This window comes from Durio zibethinus, chromosome 14 (assembly GCF_047325235.1).
Source record: "Durio zibethinus cultivar Kanyao isolate XHJ-2024 chromosome 14, ASM4732523v1, whole genome shotgun sequence".
Taxonomy (NCBI): Eukaryota; Viridiplantae; Streptophyta; class Magnoliopsida; order Malvales; family Malvaceae; genus Durio; species Durio zibethinus.
Window position 1 is genome coordinate 16,050,018 of NC_143175.1, and position 14,842 is coordinate 16,064,859.

The 14,842-nt window shown below is 31.7% G+C and overlaps 1 protein-coding gene across 1 annotated transcript; it reads right to left on the reverse strand.

Annotated features, from left to right (window-relative positions):
• Window positions 1-1,982: 1,982 nt before the first annotated feature.
• Window positions 1,983-5,109, reverse strand: LOC149515086 (uncharacterized). Its single transcript, XM_089742975.1, has 2 exons — window positions 4,963-5,109; window positions 1,983-2,435 (listed from the first exon to the last, which is right to left on the reverse strand). Exons 1-2 carry the CDS (start codon window positions 5,107-5,109, stop codon window positions 1,983-1,985), a joined length of 600 nt encoding a protein of 199 aa, XP_089599101.1.
• Between the last annotated feature and the right edge of the window lie 9,733 nt (window positions 5,110-14,842).

Here is a 14,842-nt window from a genome sequence, read left to right on the forward strand (position 1 = left end):
CAAAGGTTGTGTAAGACCCGCAAGTATAGGCGTAAAAGATAAACATGATCTTATCAACTTCCTTAGTCCTAAAAATAAGTGTCATTTTTTAAAGGATCATGCAAAGATCAAGTTGAATTTGGATTTGAATTTTTGTGAGAAATGATTGAATCCTTAAACATAACCCAAAAGATGACCAGAAAAGTTCTAATTTTGTCCATTAATATTAATGATTTGAAATTAAAATTTTTATTATTGGACCAAATGATCATGTGCGGGGACGGATTTACATATAAAATTGTGGGCAGTTGCCTCCCACTGAGATACTAAAATTCTTTAGATTTACTATAAAAAACTCAAAAATTTTAGAAATTTCAAGCTTTACCCCCACTAAATTTTTTTTTATCATATTTGCCCCCATGGAATTGAGGATCATATTTACCCCCGCCATACTTTGGGTAATAAGCAATGTCATTCTAATATGCATTAATTTTGAAGAAAAACAAAGAAAAAACTTTTAGAGTTCATTTAGATAACCTATAAAGTGTGAATTAATCAGAATAAAAAGTAAAATACGATTTTTAATTAACATAAATTTATATATTCATTCTTGTTTTTATTGCATATAAAAAATATATTGTTTTCCTTGTATATGAGAAAATAAGCATTTGCTATTCTTGATATTATAACGAATAAAAAATGAAATTAAATAATAAAATTGAAAATTTTAATTTTTATTCTTTCACATATTGTATCAATATTTAAGAATTTTATAAGCAAAATTTTATTAAATAAATATATATATATATATACATATTTATAAGTGTGCGTATGTCAAAAAAATAATTTTTCTATAGTATAATAATATTTAAGCTATATTCGTCGATACCCATGTAATTAATTTATAAAAAATTGTATTTTATAGAAAAAAGTTATTATACATGTTAATTTATTTAGAATTTTTTATATTAATTTGTTTTTCAATGAAAATTTTAATAAGTTGAATTAAAATACTTGCCTCACTAATAAAAAATTTTGAATCCGTCCCGAGTAAGTTTTTTTTTTTTTTTTTTTTTTCCAATGGGGAGTGCTTCAAAATCTTTATCCCTTGATAAGGATTGTTTTAAATTTATTTCTTTAGATGAAGTATGCTAAGCCACATCATTGCCACGTTATACAACTTTAAACATTGAAAACTTGACTCTATTCACCATTTTTTCTCTCCTACTCCCAGACTTCCTCACAGCTTTTTCTCTTTCTTTTGTCATTTAATATGTTGGTTTAAGTAGCAACCCAAATGACAAATCTTCAAATCTAACCTTTCCTCCACAACTCAAGTTGGCCTAGGGATCAATTTAAATAAATGCAGCAAACACCGGTTCCTTTTCTCGTATTCTTATCTTTCTTTTAAGAATCAAAACAATAATTGAGAGTAAAGAGGCAATGTTTGGCAGATTGGATTTTATTTTTCTTTTGCCACGAAGCAAATCGGATGTTTGAATAATAGATTTTGAGAAATTTTGAACTTTATAGTGAGATACCGAAATTTCAAATTTCATAAAAATGCTTGAAATTTTCCCTTATTTGTTTAATCCTTGAAGCATTATTCTTTGTAATCGAGAATATGAACCTATTTTTCAATTCTTTGTTTAGTTGCAGATGAGAAAGTTGATACAATAAAAAAAGATTATAAATATAATTTGCAATTGGGTGCTCAAATCTACAGGGCGTGGTGGCATAAAGCAAGCCAATCCATCAAAGAACCTATAATAGGAGCCTAAAATTTCGTTGCCTTTGGTTCATTTGCAGATGAGATTTCTTTTTTTTTTGGTAAAGCCAAAATTTATTAATAAATGATCAAAGATACATACCAGGTCCCAGAGGACCCTTCCACACGCCTTAATTCGTCTACCATTGCATACAGAGAGAAGCATTCTGTTATGTGGATTACAGGGACTTACAATTCCAGCCTGCAACATTGAGTAACATTACCTGCTATGATCCTACCACCACACTACGTAACAATGAGCTCTGTCCACCCCTGCTTTGGCTAAAGCGTCAGCCAAGTCATTTCCCTCTCTGGATGTCTTCTGGACAAAAACATCACAATTAACCATAAGCTCCTCAATTTCATTCAATGCAGACCACGACTCCCATGGACAAGCTTCTTTTCTGGCACACCAATTTGCTGCCACCAATGAGTCTGATTCAATCACCAATTTCTTGTTTCTAAATCTGTCAGAAGTTACAAACAATTGTAGAGCCGTTTTAATCCCTAGTAACTCAGCCACATTGGAAACATGACTTCCAAGGGGAGATGTGAAAATTCCCAAAATTCTGGAGTTTGAATCCCTCAAAACACCTCCACAATCCGCTTGGCCTAGTTGTCCCCTCGCTGCTTCATTGACATTGAACTTCAGAACTCCTTCCTCGAGTGGGCGCCAAGAACGCTTAGTCTTTTTTGGGTCTTTTCACTATAGATGGAGCACACGTGTAGGGATTGATCCACCGAGGGGATTCAGCTATAAGAACACCCTCGTTCAAAGCTTTTATCCAGATTCCAGAACATTGATCTAAGCTTTACCAGAAATATCAACCCTGCACATTTAATTGCTTACTCTCAAACACCGCTTCATTTCTCGCTAACCATGTCATAACGTACCAATTTGGGTATTCGATTGCTAGAAGTAAAATATTAGAAGTCTTCATTATTTTTTTTTTATCGAGGTTAGATTGGTCATTAAATTAAAATTATCCCTTTTAAAAAAAATCTTAAGTTCAATTAAGACTTGGTAAAAGGTATAGATTTTGGTTTATGTTGCAGAACTAAATTTGAAAGTTCGGTTACGAATGAAGAAATATTAGCACCCAAATAGCATCGTCCCAACACCAGATCAAATAACTTTATATTATCCTATATTGGTTTTTAATTCAATGGTCTTTTTTTAATTTAATTATTTAATTATTGAAAAATTTTCATAGGATTTCTCCACCATTCTTGTAAAATCCTTAGAAATTTTTTTTTATTTCAAGAGTATTCAAGAAATCTTTTTATTTCTTTTAAAAGGCTCTTTCGTCGGATTAATAAAAATTTTTATAATTTTATTTACTTAATCTTTTACAATTTAATTAATCTTTTATTCTAAATTTTCTATCATTCTAGCAAAATTTAGAAATATTTTATTTTTAAAATTTTTTTTTCTAAGGATCACTTATTCGTGATATTCAGAATTTCATGATATGATTTTTTTAATTGGTTTAAATATAATTATAAATTATCTATCATTCTGGAATAATTTAGATTGAAATATTATGATAAATTTTCAATATTCTGATAAATTTTGAATAAAATTTGACACATAGTAACCTTTAATATAAAAAATCACTCTTTCGTGATTTCTTGTAATTTCATGACTTAGGCGATTTTCATTATTCTCAAACTTATTTTTTTTTGTTTTATTTTTTGTGACCTTTGTTGGTTTATTTTATTATCTTTTATTTTTTTTTAAATTTTCGTCATTCTGATAGAATTCAGAAATAATATTCTCTAGAAAATTACATGTTTGTAATTTTTTTAGATTTTTATTATTGGTTTTGTCTTATTTTTTATTATTTGTTTCATTTATGGTTCAAAATAATTATTTTTAGAACTTTCTTTTAAATTCACCATTCTTTTAGTAGAATTTAAAAGGTTTTCTTTTATCAGTTGCATATTCATAATTGTTAGAAAATTTATTATTATTATTTTCTTTAAAATATATTTATTTCTATTTTATTTATTCATTTTATTATTTTTTAATTTGCTTGAAATTTGGTAAATTTTAAGGTAAAATTATTATGTAATAAATTTTAATTTAATACCTTTTTTATTTTTTTTATAAATATCTTATACTCTAATAAGTTCATATTTTAAATATGCATATTATTCCAATAATATATAAAACATAAATATAAATAAAAAATAAAAAATAAAAAATAAAAAACACCAAAAAGAGTAGGTCAACGGTACAGGCACGACTCAGACCAGTTTAGGCAGTTTCTATATGATTCAGGTGGTTTTTTGACAATTTGGTGCAATTTGATTTGATCTCGAGCGGTTCAAAGGTGGTTTGATCGACTTAACACCAGTTTGGTTAGATCGATCAAGGACTGGTCAGTTCAGTCGATGCTGGGTCAGGTGCATATGTCACGGGTCGAGACTTAAGCTCTGACCCACGTGGCTTCGGGACCTGGGCATCCATTCATCCGGCATCCTAGATCAGCCTACCTGCCATGGTTCACACCTTTGTGAGGTATTGTCCGCTCTGGTCCCCCTAGCCTCACAGTTTTATTATACAAAAGGCGCCTCACAAAGAAGAGATGGTGTGAACCTTTTTATATCCTAGTGACCCTCTTATTATGTTCGATGCGGAACCTCGTGACGCCTTTGTCACGGAAGCTGGTCATCCTGCCTACCTCCTTCGAGGTGCTTGGCGTGGATCGAATGGTTTAGGGCTGGCTCTGATACCAACTGTCACGAGCTCCGACCTTAAACTCAAAATCCATGCGATCTTAGGCTTGAAATCTCCTCTTTTATGCCTAAGTCAGCCTAAAACACAAGCGTGCGGGCACTAGAACAATGGGAAGGGCTGATTACGCAAGTTAAAAAGAAACAGGATAACAAGGCAAAATGCTAGAATATACTGTGTATTCACTGAAACAGAAGTGTTTAATGGTGTACAAATGAGGGTGGAGCAGCCCTCTATTTATAGTTAAGGCTCCAGCTACACTTAATGGCAATATCCCTAGAATAAAGGCTAAAATCAAGGGATTATATAGATTACAATCAATCAGGATTCTAACTCCTGATTTTTAAAGTCAACCAAATCTGTCAGGAGGCTTCTGCTGATCCTGAAAGCTTCCAGAAGCTTTATTTGCGTATCTAGCACCTTGGGCCCTTCTGGATGTGGTGCGGGTAGCCTGCATGCCAGGCCTTGGTCTCACGGGCTGGCTTCCAAGCTGGGCGGGCGTTCTAGCCTCGTCTCCTAGGCCTTGCACGTAGATACCTGCCAGCGCGCCTGGTGTATGGGCCTCAACCTCTGGCTCGCGTGCTGGTGCACCTGATGTGCTTGGCGCACCCGTCCAGGGCATGACACATGGACTTTGATTCGCACACAGACCCACTTTCCCTAAAGGAACTTCATTTTCTATATATATATATATATGGAATAGATTAGATTCTTGCTAGGATTTTAGGAAGTATGGATAGAGAATTAAATTGAATTTATTGATCATTACATATAATTCAATTAAGATATTGTATGAAAGTATGATTTCTTCTATTCTCTTGTAAGAATTAAAGGCTTTTTGATTAGGTGAGTTAAAAGAAAGTATTATTTAGTCTGCCTTATTTTCTTATTTTCTTATTTTTTGCTTGTGTTGAAAAACACATTACTTACTTAATCAAAATTATCTCTAGGAAAAAAATTTTGTTATGCTTAATCTTAATATCTTTAATTTGATCTATATAAGTTTGAATTCTGCCCTTTTTTTAGTAGTTTTTTTATTCGCCAAATTGCTAGCGGTTTATGCTTTTTTAAATCCAATCATTGATTTTATGCCAGTAATGAGACATGTTTTTTCTTATTTCATTCTAAACATTTCATCCTTAAAAACAAACAAAAAAAATATTTCTTCTTATCTCAAACACATTAACCAACCAGCTTCCTTACCTAGAATTTGCTAGCCTTTCACCACTACCACCGCTACCACTCACCGTCATCAGCTGTCAGTCACAAGCATTAATTGGTTTTCATATTACACTAAAAATTTCCCTTTTTCTTCTTCTTTTTCTTTCTCCACTTAGTTTTCTCAAAAACCAACTGGATGTGTTTAGATCTAAGCTGAAACCCATGGTTTTAAAACTAAAATTTTCCTTCTCCATTGCTTTTAAAGGCCACCACTTCAAACTATGTCCCTCTCCAAGTCCTAACCTTTTTCCTTACCCAAAAGTCTAACTTGAAAACTCCTTGAAACCACAAAAAACTGAAAAGCACATTTTTTTTCAATTAAAATTTTTTTTATGTTGCTTTTTTTATTTTTATGGCTTTGTGGCACTGTGGTTCCCTAAAAAGGGATGTGGCTATTGTTTTTTAGAAGAGCTTTGGGTTTCGGATAGTTCAGCTACTTTTTTTTTATGGGATCTCCAGTAATCTCTTTTTAGTAATGACAGTGTGATTGTGGTGGTAGAAAAGGGCTTTAATGAGTTTGGCAACATGGATCTTTCCCTCTATATCTATTCCTTTTTTGTTTGCAAGAAAAGCTCAATTTATGGAGCCTTCTAGGGTTCAAATCCTAGATTTTTTAGGATTCAAATCTCATATTTCAAAGTTAGTGGTGATTTTTGCAAAGTCACCAGTGGACTTTAAATAGCTGAATTCTATACTGCCATGTTAGCCAGGGGCAGAGTGGCTTGCAAGTGATGCCATTAAGGCACAATGACTTTTGTGAAAGAAGAAAGAAAAAGAAAAGAAAAAACCAAGAAAATAAACATAATAATACTAATAATAATAATAATTTAATTAGTTTCACAACAGACCTAAACAAAATTCAAAATTAATTTATTTAACATTCATTTTCCATACAAAATTAGTGTCTATAGCTGGTACTCTTTGTACTTTACTAAAAATTAGTAATAGGGAAAAGATGAAAGAAAATAATTTTGTCTGAACAACCCACTTTACCTCTATAACAAGAGACAAACAAAAACATCATCAAATATAAACAAGTCATTCAAAAACTAGTAAATGCATTAAACCTAGACTTGAATGAATCAACTTAGTCACATTCAAAAAGTTTTTTTTTTAATGAATTAAAATGAAACTCCTCTCATTAGAGGCTCCACAACTTTAAAAATCTTATCACAAAATGTCTTTTAACTAAGGTTAAACAACTTTAAAAATCTTATCTTAAAAAACACTCTTTCTTAATAGAGGTTAAACAATTTTAAAAATCTCATCTTGAAAAAAGCTCCTCTAAAATAGAGGCTAAACAATTTTAAAAAATCTCATCTAAAATAAACTCTTCCTAAACAAAAGTATTGAAACTTTAAAAATCTCATCTTAAAAAACACTCTTCCTAAACAACAATAGTGAAACTTTGAAAATCTCATCTCAAAAAAGCTTTTTTAAAGCAATATTTGATCAAGTACTAAACATTTTAGAATTTCATATTCATGACAAATTCTTATCCCTTTTGACTAAGTATATGCAATGAATGCAATGGATGTCGTGCTATGCTGACATTAATAAATATCGTTCATCCTAAATTGTGGTAACAAAGTTTTCAATATGAACTTTCTTGTCCTTTCACTTTTTCTTCTTAGTTTCTAAACACATCTTCAAGATTTTCTTGTGGATCTATCAATTGATTGTGTATGACTTGAAATGATCTTTTATTCATATCATTTACCAATCATAATTTTCTACTTTTCCAAAAGTGTTTCCTTTGGATTGAAGCCTTAAATATTGTGTCTTCTAAGGTATTTGTTCTTCTCTTCTTTTTATTTTTCATTTTCATTTGTCCTTGTGATCCCTAAATTTTTTCTCAAAATAATGCAAAGGCCTTTTACGAGCACTATCAATCATTATCCCAATATTCATGACAAATATGATGCATAAATGTTAAAGATAAAAATGAAAAGGAACAAAGAAAATTGGATAAAAGATATTCATTGCTAGAAAGAACAATAAAAAACAAGTGAAAATACAATAAAAGAATGCCCGGTTACAATGACATTAAGGAAATTTGGGTAATAAAATAGCTTTAAAATAATGAACATTTAGACAATCTCATACAACTTAAATCAGGTTCTTTTAAAAGCCCATTCTATTGATGCCCTTGATCCTTCTAAATTCATCAACCAAGCTTGTCTTTATATGATAAAATCCTTATATCTAAGTTGCCTTTCCAGATTTTCAACCTAATACCTTTTTTTCTCTTTTTTTTAGGTAAAATATTTTTTTTCACAACATTCGAATTTATTGGATTTGGCAATTCATCACCATCCATTTCTATCAAAATTATGCTCCACTTAAAAAAGCTTTCATTACCACAAATGGACCTTTCCAATTTGGTATCCATTTTTTACAACTATCGTGTAGACTTAAAAAGATCTCTTTTAAAACCAATTCTCCTTTTTGAAGATGTCTTGGTCAAATTTTCTTATCACGGGCTTACATTATTCTTTTTTGGTACATTTAACCATGGCAAAGCACTATGAGTCTATTTTTTTTTTTTTTTTGAGAATCAATTGCTCATAGCAATTTCAAACCTAATCTACTTCTACTGATTCGGCCTCCATCAAAACCCTCAAAGAAAGAATTTTTAAATTGATTGGCAACACTCTTCTATCCTATATACTAGTAAAAATGGGGTGGCACTTGTTTAGGTACGCACTAATGTTCTATAAGAAAAGAGAGCAAAAGGCAACTTCTCAAGGCAATCTTTGTAAATATCAATCATATCTTCTAATATACTCTTGATGGTCTTATTAACAGCCTTTACGACCCTATTATTCTTTAAAAAATATGGTGTTAAATTATGATGCTTGATCTTAAACTAAGTGCAAACTTCCTTCATCATCTTATTATTCAAATTGCTAGCATTATCTAAGATAATCCTTTTCGAAAGTTTGTATCAACATATTATCTCTCTTTTGATGAATTTGCATACCCATTTTCATGTCACACTAGCATAAGATGATGCTTCTACCTATTTTGTGAAGTAATTAATCACTAAAAAGATGAATCATGCCCATTCGAGTCTTTTAGAGTGATGGGATTAATCAAATCCATTCTTCACAAAGAAAATGGCCACAAGGGAACCAAAACATGTAAAGGGATTAGAAGGGCATAGATCTTATCTATACAAATTTGACACCTATGACATTTTTAAGCAAAGTCAATATAATCACTAGTAACCTACTCTCATGATTTGTTTAGCCATCATGTAATCATTTGCATATACCCCATATATTCCTTCATGCATATCTTCAAGTATTTTCATAGCTTCAACAGTGACCACATACCTTAAAAGTGTTTGATCCTGACTTTTCTCGTACAAAATTCCTTCATCAAGCAAAAGTCCCATGGCCAATCTTCTAATATACCTTTTATCATTGTTTTATGCATGCTCTAGATATTGTTGGTGTTTGACATACTATATAATATCATAATACCAGGGTTGCCCATTGACCTTTTTTTCAACACTCAAGCAATATGATGATAATTCTTGTAAGTTCATCTTAATAAGTCAAAGCCCTGTGTTTATATTCAACTTGAACATTGTAGATAATGCAGTGCGAGCATCAACGATTTGATTATCTTTTCAAGGGACATGCTGAAATTGAAACTTTTCAAACTACTTGATTAAATTAGCTATATATTTTTGGTATTGGATTAGCTTTGAATCTCTTGTTTCCCATTTACCTTTCAACTGATAAATCACCAAAGTTGAATCCGCGTATACCTCTAGTACTCTAATTTTCTTTTCAATCACCATTTGCAGGTCCCTAACACATGCCTCATATTTTGTGACATTATTAATGCAATTAAAATCAACCTTGCTATGTTTAGATAGTAGTTTCCCTCAGGGAATATCAGAAAAACTCTAATTTCATGGCTTAGGGCATTTGAAGCTCTATCGAAATGCATTTTCCATGGCTTCTTTATGGGTTTTCCCTCTTTCACTTGAAAGACATTTATTAAATTTTCATTTGAAAAATCAAGTTTCATGGGCTTATAGTCAACAGTAGCACAGTTTGCCAAAAACTCGATTATGCACTTCCTTTAATTATCTTTTGTGTCACATATACAACATCGTACTCGAAGAGCATGACTTGCCATCTTGCTATTCTTCTTGACAGTGATAACTTTTCAAAGAACTACTTAAGAGGATCTAGCTTTGCTATAAGCCAAGTGGTGTGATACAACATGTATTGCATGTGCCTACAAGCTGTCCAAGCTAGTGCGTAGCACATTTTTTTCAATTGGGAATACTTGGACTCAGAATCTATGAATTTCTTACTCAAGTAATAAATGGCTTGTTCCTTTTTACTACTTTTATCTCTATACCCCAATACACATCCCATATAATTCTTTTGCACTATTAAATACAAAATCAATAGTTTTCCAACCATATGTGGCACTAGCCCTAAAGGACTTGACAAATACTCCTTAATCATTTCAAAAACATTTTGGCATTCTTAATTCCATTTGCTAGGGTAGTGCTTTCAAAGCAACTTGAACTAGGGTAATGCTTTCAAAGTAACTTGAAAATAAGGTTGTATTTGGGGCTTAGTTGAGAAATGAATTGAGAGCTGTAATTCAACCTTCCTAGGAAACCCTCATCTCTTTCTGTATTTACAGAGGAAACAAATTTTGAATGGCGCATATCTTATCTAGATACACTTTTATTCTTTTTTCATTGACCACAAAACCTAATAATTTACCTGACTTAGCTTCAAATGTCCATTTGGTAGGATGCAACTTAAGTTGAAATTTTCATAATCTTTCAAATAGCTCTTTAAGATTGACAACATGGTCTTCCCATTCATTAGACTTTACAATCATGTAATCTACATATATTTCTATATTCTTGTGCATCATGTCATGAAACAAGGTTACCATTACTCTTTGGCAAGAAGCTTTAGCATTCTTCAGCTCAAAAGGAATGACTTTGTAACAAAATGTCCCTTACATTGTCACAAATATGATTTCCATGTCATTTTATGCCATTTTCATTTGGCTATTCTTTGAGAAACCATCCATGAATGAGAACATTGAGTGTTTGGTAGTATTATCTACAAGTGTATCAATATAGGGTAATGAAAAGTTATCTTTTGAGGTTACCTGACTCAAATCTTAATAATCCATGCATATTTTAACTTTTTCATCTTTTTTAGAGACTAGCACTATGTTGGACACCTATACGAGACACTTGGCTACTTGTAAAAAACGTGTGTCAAATTTCTTTTTCACTTTCTTTTTAATTTTCAACAACATCCCGGGTTTCATGCATCTTAACTTTTGCTGTACTGATTTACATTTTGGCTTCAAAGGCAAACTATGTTTCACAATATCTATACGGAGCCCTAGTATATCTTGATATGACTATGCAAACACATCAATATATTCTTGAAGCAATTTCTTTCATTTTGCTTTTCAATGGGTGACAATGATATGCCAATCTTGACTTCTTTTTTATTTTCCTCATCTCTTAAATTTAATATATCACTGTATTTTCCTAATGAGGTTTAATCAATTTCAACAACTCAAGGGATAATGTATAGTCATTTGAATCCTTACAATTATTAAGTTCATCAACCTAAATGGAGTTTTCAAATTCAAATCCTAGACTATTGACGTGATTATCTTCATGTTCAAGATCTGAAAATTATGTGAAATTGAAAAAAAAAAGGTACATGTGTAGGCAAACAATAAAGAATGGATGAATGAGATAGAAACTGAAAATGCATTGCATTTGTCATTTTTTGAAAAGACAACTGAAAGATAAGCCCATACAGAAAACCTCCATATGTTTTTGGGTAGAAGCATTTGGGGATCTAACTCATTACATTACTTTGAAGAGAGATCAAGGATAACATGAAGCTTGATTATTGTCCAATTTTACAGCTCTACTCTTAGAAGACATAGATAAATAAGTGCCTTTTGTTCTTAAGCCATCATCTCATTCCCATATACCATATAAGTATGCAGCTTCGAGAAAGCCTCTTCCACATCTAATATGGGCTCTTTTTTTGTAATCTCTAGTGAACCAGGATGAATACATCTGCCCAAGCAAAATGTATCTTCCTATTTTTTTTTTTTTTTTTTATGTTAGCCATCATTTTTCTTTTTTCTACTCTAGTAGGCTTATAACCCAACCTGAATAGCTTTTTATGTTCAACAATCTTAAGTGGCTTGTTGATTCCTTAGAGAGCTCTTTTAAAGCCCCTTTTAGGACGACATCCCTTTTCGATTATCTACTTGATGACCATTTCAGTGGTCTTGGACAAACGTAACATAGGAACTTTTCATCTCTTTCCAATATAAGTGGCATTGATGAATTCAAAATACCTAAATAAACACTCAAGTGCTTCTTCTGTAGCTTTTACATAAGAAGTGGTTAAGGGTTTTGTTACCAATAGGTTTTCTTCCTTAAAAATAAAAAAAGTTATTTTTTATGATGAGTTTAGCCTTTTGATGCAGAAAAAATGGGACTGCACTTACTATTTGAATCCATAGTCTATCTGACAAACAACTATAAGATGGTGAAATATTCATGACTTAGAATTTGATGGTGAAGTATATGGAACAATCTACATCAATATCTTAATGTCTCCTAACACCTTTCTTTAGTACCCATCGAAAGCTTCACAATCATATGACTGGTCTTCATATATAATAAGTCAATGGGTAATTTTCTCAATATGACCATAGGCATGACATTGATTGATGAGCCACTATCGATGAGAACCTTAGCTATAGAGTGGTCCTTACAACTTATGGTACTATGAAGAGCCTTAATACTACCTTTACTTTTTGGTGAAATTCCATCATCGTTGAAAGTTATGAAATTGGGTACCATGATATTCCCCATAATATGATCCACATTCTCAAAGATATATCGTGCTCCAAATGAAATTGATTCAATACTTTTAGTAAGGTATTTTGGTATGGTTCTGAATTTAAAAGCAAATATAACAATGAGATACAAGCAGGCATTTTATTCAGTTGTTTCACTATGCCTACACTTACTACATTTTATTAGTTACAAAAAATCATAAGTTTTCTTTTCAAAAATAGGCATTTTATACTACACATCTTAGGCCACTACTAGATAAGCCTTTTTTTCTCTCTTTCAACATTTTCTCACCTTCTTTAGCTTTTCCTTTTCAAGCTCTCTCTAATGATTTCAGAGTATAATAGCATCCATTTCGAGTCATTCCACCCATTATAGTTATATTTGCAGTATTAATGCCATCTAAGTTATTTGTAATTGGGTGATCATTCAATCTTTGAGCCACAACATCACATTCACATTTCCATAGGATCACTTTATCACTCTTATAAAGAAATGAGCTAGGGATGTGACTTGTTATAGGTGTCATGGGAAAAGAAACAAGTTCATTTTTCACTAAATTTGGCTTTTCATCATTGTAAATAGTTATTGACATGCTTCATAAAGATTGCCTTTCTATTGCATTCACCATCTTTCCATTATAAACTTCACAAAATTCTATCAAATAAAAGTCCATCATTACTTGCAACACTTAGCAAAACTTGTTGCAATTCTGAATAGAGTGCCATATTACCCCAATGTGATATACACAAGTTTGAGTCGAATTATAATCTTGGCAACAAATCTTTTGGCCTAAAGGTACTGTGTGAAGCATGCTGACTTTAACCAAGCTATCAAAGACTTGACTCACTAGGGTTTTGACTTTATCCAAGCACTTATTGACATAACCCCCTTACAATCATCCACTACATTGATTGCTACTTCGAAGTGATTTGGTAAAAGGTTTCCATAAACATTTAGTTTTTCTTTCATATCAAAATTCATGTAGCTAGCCTTGATTAAGTTTTGTACTTTGTATTTAAAAGCTATGCAATTTTTTATAGAATGACCTACATTTCCATTATGATAATCATATCAAGCATTTGCATCATATCACTTAAAGTAATGATGATTCAAAGACTCAAAATGGACAGACATAATAAGGTAATTTTTTACGAGCTAAGGATACAAATCAATGTATGTCATAGGAATTGGGTTAATGAAAATCTTTTCTTAATTTTCTAGGGGTCTTCTTGGATTACTAGTTGAACTATTTGGCTAGATGAAGGGTTGGGCTACCGATGTAGGTGTATAGATATGAATAGGTGTTTAAGGGTAAAAGCATGGTTAGATTGGTTGGTAAGGATTAGGTTTAGGGAAACATTAATGATAGCAAGGTAATAAGAATGGTAGACTAAAAGAGAATGATATGAGGTATAACCTTTGACTGGTTACTTTTTATATGTCATAGCTTGTGCATCCCCTTATTTTTTTCTTGATGCACTATCCTTTTTTGTGTCTCTTGCTTCAAGCTTTTCACTTTTGATCGCATTTTCTATGATCTCTCCATAAATCACCATATATGTAAAGTTCTTTGTGGCATTTTTTGTCATCTTGTCATAATATGAAGATCCAAGAGTATTAACAAACAAGACAATAATCTCTTTCTCTATAAGGGGTGACTATACTTAAACAGTGGCATCTCTTCATCTTTGAGCATATTTTTTAATGCTTTCATCAATTTTTTTATCCATACTCTGAAAGGATAAGCGATTAGAGCTATATCTATAATATGTTTATACTAAGTGATAAACTCCCTAACCATCTTCTTCTAAGAATGGATATAGCTTTTATCCAATTTAACATACCATTTAGTTGTAAATCCCATACGACTATCTTGGAATATATGGATCAACAATATGTCATCATAAGCGTGTATGGTTATTTTTCAACAATACATGGTCATATGAGTCACTAGACATTTTGTCCCATCATACTTCTTAAATTTTGGGACTTTAAATTTTGGTTAGATAACCACATCAAACACTACGCATAGGCTTGTCACATCTATGGAACCATAAATGTACATTCATTGAATCACCTCAGCTTTTCTTTTATAAGGTTTATCTTGTGTTAAGACTCTGAGTCTTCTTTTACTTCAAATGTGTTTGCTTTTAGCTTTTTTTATTCTCAATGATCATCTAAATTTGGCACATGAATCAAATTTAAAGACTTCATTCCTAACGCAACAACAACTTGCACC